This window comes from Hirsutella rhossiliensis (assembly GCF_020360975.1).
Source record: "Hirsutella rhossiliensis strain HR02 chromosome Unknown scaffold00009, whole genome shotgun sequence".
Taxonomy (NCBI): Eukaryota; Fungi; Ascomycota; class Sordariomycetes; order Hypocreales; family Ophiocordycipitaceae; genus Hirsutella; species Hirsutella rhossiliensis.
The window spans coordinates 1,461,044-1,467,525 of record NW_025408675.1 but is presented as its reverse complement, the minus strand read 5'-3'; the positions used below and the strand labels follow the sequence as shown (position 1 = coordinate 1,467,525).

Here is a 6,482-nt window from a genome sequence, read left to right as displayed (position 1 = left end):
GTTTATTATAAACTTTATCTATAGCTAGCTAAGAAAGAAGTAAAAGGACTTAAGCTTACTATCTTAAGTTAGCTAAGGAAGTAGCTTCTATATTAATAGTACTATTACTATAGTAAGTATTATAGAGGTCTTAGGGGTTAACGCTAGTCTTATAAATAGCTCCCTTAGTATAGTAAGAACCTTATTCTTTTTACTAGCTATCGTACTTTTAATTGCTTTTAAGATAGCTATAATACTTCTTATCTACTTAAAGGGTAGTAAGGTACTCCCTTAAAGAAGTAGTACCCTTTCTAAGGAGATATCTATTAGATTTATTAGTTAATAGCTTATACTATTACGGAGTAAGTAGAGGCGTATATATAGGTGCCGTTTATAAGATAATATTAATAAGCTATATAAAGCTCTTTTATATATAGCTAGCCTATATATATATATATAGGATCCGGCCCTTTATATATAATTATATAGCTTAGGCTATAGCCTAAGCCTATAACTTATAATAGTTAAAGACTCTTATAATAACTACTATTCTTATTTCTTATATCTTAAAAGCTTAGTTTTTAACCTAGACTTTATTATTAGAACCTTACTTAAAGGTTCCTTTCTAAAACTATCCTAGGTTATTAAAGAGGTTTATATCGGCCCTTAAGTTATAGATTAATTTATTAGTAAGTAATAGCGTTCCTTTAATAGCTATATTTACCTTAGATAGAGTAACTATATTAATAGTCTTTCCTAGCTTATTATTACTAATAATAGTATTTATTAGTTCTCTTCCTTTAAGGTAGGAATTAAGGGTCTAGGCTAGGTATTTTACTTTCTTATTTAGATAGTCTTTTAGCTGTTTTTTAATATTCTATTTAGCTAGATTACTATATTTTTAGCCTAATAAAGGTTTCTTATTATATATTACTTATAATAAGTAGTAATTTTTATATTAGCTTAGTAAGCTATTAACGTACTACTTATAGCTAACGTATTTAGCTTATATATTTACTTTCCTAGAGATTTAATTAGCGCTTCCTCTTTTTATAAGTAGTTATAACTTCTTCTTATAAGTATATTCTTATTTAAAGTTAGGTATTAAGTTCCTTAAGGGAGTTAATCTTTACTATATCTTTTATTATAAAGGTTAAGAGCCTTTATTATTATAGACTAATATAGGTCCTACTCGTTTACTACTATAAGAAAATCCTATCTAATTCTTATATTATTAAGTATATCGACCTTAAGGTCTTATTAATCTATAATAATTTAGTCGAGCTATTTTACTTATACTTCCTAGTCTTATATACCTCTTTTATTAATAGAGGTTATATATCTCTTATAAATTAGCTTTTTCTCCTTTACTATTAAGGGTAGGGCTTATTTCTTTAATTCCTTAATTTTCTCTCTTAAGCTATTATATATTAAGGTTGCCCTATAAGGCCCTTTACTAATCGTTTTCTTAATTAATTCTTTAAGTGCGATTAAGGCTTTCTACTAGACCTTATAGCGATCGAATTATAGCTAGAACCTTTTCTTAAGGTTATAAAAGGAGTTATTTATTTCCTAGTATTATTTATTATAGCCTATTTACCTTATAAGGAATATAGCCTTAGTTTTATCTTCTTATTAAAAAGGTCTCCCTTTAAGGTTAATAATAAATTGCTTCTAGTTTAGCTATTAGGGCTATTTAAACTCCTTTATACTATCTAGGTTAGTATATTCCTAAATCTTATAAGTCTAGGCCTATAATTTAATCCCCTTAATCTATAAGGTCTAATTAAGGCTTTCCTTTAGTCTTATAATATAAGTATCCCCTCTTACTTCCTTTAACGTTATCTTAGGAAAATTAAGGGTTCTAGCTTAATAAGTAATATCCTTTTTTAAGGGATATATAATTCGTATATTTCTAGTAGTGCCCTTTAGTATAGCTAGGTTCCTTGCCTTAATACTACGATTTAAGCGTTATAACGGCGTTAATAGCTCGTAAATAGCTTTAAAGGTAATATCGGCGGGTAAAAGATAGTCTAGCTATATAGGCCGGGCTTATAACTCTTAAGCAGGGGCTTAAGAGCATAGTAGAATAAATAGGGGCATAGAAAGGAAAATTTAATAATATATATCTTAGTCTATCTATTAAGATAAGGGAGGGGCTTATATAGGTATAGTAACTATATATAGCTAGCTAAAAGAGGGCATTAAGATATTCCTATACCTAAGTTAGGCCTGCATAATGTCCTTGGGCTAGGGGAGTCATGTTGGTTAGGTAGGCTTCCTTATGCATGACTATTAGGTCTATTGGGCATGACTGTGGCCTCTTATGCCCACTCTCCTCAATAGTTGGCTTTAAAACGTGCGTGGACGGCCCCGTACCGAAGAATCATCGCAGTGCCGCAATAACTCTGCCAATCCGGGCAGTCTTGGCAGCGGGGAACCCCGTCGGCAAGTGATCTGCCCTCCTATGAAATCTCTTGTTGGATGCCCCCGCCCTTGTCGATCGCCAAGACTGCCCGAATTTGTCGCTGTAGCTCGAGAAACTAAGACGTTCTTGGCGGTCTGGGCCTTACCGATAGACGCACCACCGAATTTACAGTATATACGGACTCAAATTCGCCCTAGCCATCCATCCTCGCTTGGCTCGTCGTGCCCACCCACGTACGCCCATACACACACATTCCTCGTTTTTGAAGCTTTGAAAGAGCCGTCTTCGCGATGCCGCCTCTCACTGAGCTACCAATGGATAAAAAGGCAAAGCCGGTTCCAAAGCGGAAGAAGCCCGGCGAGCGCCCTTTCAAGCCCACGAGGCCAATTCGCCGTGTTGAGAGAAGCTATTCCCGCCATAAGAGGGATGAAGTTGTCATGTTCCTTAGCCATTACCAAGTTTTCGATCCAAGCGTGTCACAGGCCAACGAGCAAGGCTATCGCGCTCCCTCTTATGCCGACGCTGCCAAACACTTCGGCATCCCGAGGACAACTATCGCCCGCTGGGCCAAAGTCCCCCGCCTTGATGAGGAGGCAAAAAAACGTGTATCTGGTGCCGTTGAGCCCAACAAGAATACCAAGGGGAGCTCCGGCAAGAAGAGGACGATTGGCGACTGCAGTCCATTGCACGAGGTCAAGGGCGTCGAGGGGACGGATCTTGAGCACATCGAACCAAAGGACTATCTCGGAGACCGATTGGTCGACGAGGCCCACGAGAACGAGAAAGTAGAGTCCGACGAGGAGGCCAAGGAGAGTAAAAAAGCTGCACAAGAAGTCGCGCAGGGGAGCGACGGGGATTCCCATGGCGCCGGGGACAATGGCAAGGACGACATTGACAGGACTGCGGACGAGGCCAAGAGTGAGTAGATTGTCCCCAGTCGCGACGGAAACAGCCTTGAGCCTGCCACATCCGGATTTGGGGAGCCGGGGATGATTCCAGGAAAGGCGGCTGGGGAAGGCATCCATCCTGACATAACACACACGCGTGGCTACCTGCAAGAGGCCCGTAACGGCTCTTGACCGGCGTCGTGATTTCAGCAGTCGCTCATCTCAACGGAAGCTCCGCAGAGAGTGAAAAGGAGATAGAGTATGCATGAGCGTTCAAAGAAAGTGAGTCAGTACTCCTCGGCGTAGCCAACGACACAATACCCGGCTGTAAAGATATACAAGAGCAATTTCAAGAGTCTTAGAACAGACTACTACATGGCAACGTCCCATCGCAGCCGGATACAGCTCTTTAGATGGTCGAGGCACTCTCCGAGCATGAGAACAGGGCACAGCTCACCATCTACGCGGACTATGCACCTGTCCCTGGTGTTGCAGAGGTATAATATAACAACTATAACAAAGAGTTGAAGGAGTTCATCCTTTTCCTCCTTTCGAATCATCAAGCAGAATTCCCGAATGTCACGCAACATTGGCCTCCGGATCTCTTCAGAGACTCCGAGCTGTGCTTGGTGCACATCAAGCGGCTGGCTGCACATTTCCTGGAGGCTTCCTCAACATTTGCAGACTTGGAGAATAAACTGGGGAAACTTATCTTCGAGTGCGCATCGCAAGTGTCTAGTCACACCGTGTTGTAACTAAGAGCGTTCTCAGCTATCAATTTGAACGTTTCCATCACCACGCCGCCACCGAGACTTTTGCGCTCGCCCGAAAAGTTATTGAAATATAGTAGCGAGCACTCCGAACGAGCTGTATCCTTCAGACTGCCGCCGCATGGAAGGTCGCATGTTCAACGAGTCTGGGCAGCCTACCCGAGGCGCGGAAAGTAATCAACTGGCCTGAAATTATGCCTTGACAGCCATATCCAAAGGCTATATCGGCAAAGACGATCGGCGCATGCCTCGAATATTGACGGGATTAGGCAACTCTCTCAGTCAGCTACAGAAATTTGAGGATGCCTTGGATGCTCAACTGGAAGCCAAGAAACTATGCGGCAACGCGCCCCAGAGCAATCGGGTGCGATTACAATCACTCAGCTCTACTTGGGGTTTCTCCTGTATCGTCGTGGCGACCTGAACAATGCGGAGCAAATACTGCGAGCACCGCTAATTAGAGGCCAGCCCCAAAACGCCACCCGCCATGTACGCCCTAGAAGCACGCTTCTAGCACAAGGAATCGTGGAAGAGGCCATCGCTATCCATTTTAAAGGACTGCAGATCTACATTGACATGTTTGACGAGGAGCATGCTTTGGTAGGCAGATGTGCATACAAGGTAGGGGAAATCTTGTCCATAAAGCCGACCCTAGGACAGCAAGGTCAGGCATCTGACCTCTCCAGTTCATTCCGCCGGGAACCAATAACTCATTCGCCGCAAGGGATGTACATTCGCAAAGCCATAAAGATCTAAAAGATCTATTTGAAGCAAGAGTCTTCTTACTACACTGTAAAAGTGTCTGCACGAGCAGCACCAATGCTAGCGAAAGCATTTAAGAGGGAAGGCGAAATGAAGCGAGGAGGTACTTTAAGCAGTATGGGCTTTAAGAGAGAAAATCTAGGATGTTCACGGCTCTCGGCACGGCTCGAACATGTACTACACTTTCACTATGTTCTACTGGGATCAATAACCGACTCTCACTTCCACGTGCGCTCTCAAACACCCGTTTGAGAACTAGATAAGCAATATTAGACTCGTCTATATAAAAGACGGACCTAACGACCGGATAGTTAGAAAGGATAAGCCTTTTACTCTTACTACTCGGATAGTATATCTTACGACTATCTAGAGTCACGGGAGGACTACCACTAGACATAGCGAGCACCACTTCGTATTTATCGCTAGTCACGGTAGGTTTGCCTGTCACCCAGCACCCTAACAGTTGTAAACAGATTTAATTTGGCAGCGTAAGTAGCGTTATTTACGTTATAAGAGTTTTTGGCGGTCTCACATACGGGCGGGGGTTTCCGCGCATACAAATGTGCGGTATCCCACACTATTAGCCTACTTTTTAGGTCCTATGCGACCCTTTACCAATGTCAATGTAACCAAATGCCAGGTCACTACTCTCGGGACGGGGTCCGATGCAGACTTCGTCGCCTTGGGCGCAGGGTGAGTTCGATAGTGGCGAGCTGATGATATCCACGGTCTCTTGAGGAATCTTATTCTTGTTTTAGAATGTTGATATCGTTTGGGTCTCTGTCACGACGTACCTTGGTTCCGTTGCAGACAAGCCGCTTATACCCTCCCCAGCAGCTCTGGCCGTACTGGTCCGCACAGGGCAGCATATCTTGGTTGAGTTGAAAACGGCTCCCCGAGATTTCATAGTCGGCGACAAACAACTGGCTCCAAGTATGATCTCGGGTCCAAGCGACCAGCTGCTCTCCTTTGTCCGTGTCTTTGCCGAGCTCCAAGCCCGCCTTGGCCTCTCCGCAATTCGGAGCCGTGCCTTGCCATTCGCAAGTCGTGCCAGCGAGTGTTCCGGCGAGCTCGCAGGTACTGACGGCACCTCGAGCAAAGAAGGCTGCCACGGCAAGAATGGACGAGGACTTCATAGTGTGTATGTGTTGAGCAGTAGTGTTGGAACCTGAAAGTGAGGGACAGTATTGAAGAAGAGTGTGGAATGCAGTGTTGGAAGGAACAGACTCTGAGGAAGAAAGAAGGGGGTTTGTAGACACACATATATATGTATGCAAGTACAAGCAAACAAGGTAAGAGCCAGGCATGTCTGTTCATCGACGGGCATAACCTGACGGATACTCAGGTCTGTACAAGAAATCCCTCCAACGCCTGTCCTCTGCTTTGAGTGGGTGTGGACCCGTGTATCGTCTTTCGTAGATGGCCTATATGATAGGAGCATCCTGGGCAGACAAAGAGCTACCAAAGGTCGGGCGTGAGAAGTTGGCCTGGTTTGAAAGAAGATTGGCGGGTAGTAAGCACTATGCAGTGTATTATCTCAACATTGCCGCTCTCCCTTTATGGCTGTCAGGATCAACCGGGTTCGGGGTGGCTAGCCGGGGCAACGACCGGACGCTTTTCCAGCATTTCTGCCTATAAAGCAGTCAATGCTATCGA

At 43.5% G+C, this 6,482-nt stretch overlaps 2 protein-coding genes across 2 annotated transcripts; one reads left to right on the top strand and one right to left on the bottom strand.

The window, feature by feature from the left end:
- Positions 1-2,697: 2,697 nt before the first annotated feature.
- On the top strand, positions 2,698-3,333 carry HRG_08110 (uncharacterized protein; the record flags this gene model as incomplete). The annotated part of the gene is made up of 1 exon (XM_044866581.1): positions 2,698-3,333. One exon carries the CDS (start codon positions 2,698-2,700, stop codon positions 3,331-3,333), a length of 636 nt encoding a protein of 211 aa, XP_044718470.1.
- Positions 3,334-5,418: 2,085 nt separating this feature from the next.
- On the bottom strand, positions 5,419-5,962 carry HRG_08109 (uncharacterized protein; the record flags this gene model as incomplete). The annotated part of the gene is made up of 2 exons (XM_044866580.1): positions 5,419-5,568; positions 5,621-5,962. 2 exons carry the CDS (start codon positions 5,960-5,962, stop codon positions 5,419-5,421), a joined length of 492 nt encoding a protein of 163 aa, XP_044718469.1.
- Between the last annotated feature and the right edge of the window lie 520 nt (positions 5,963-6,482).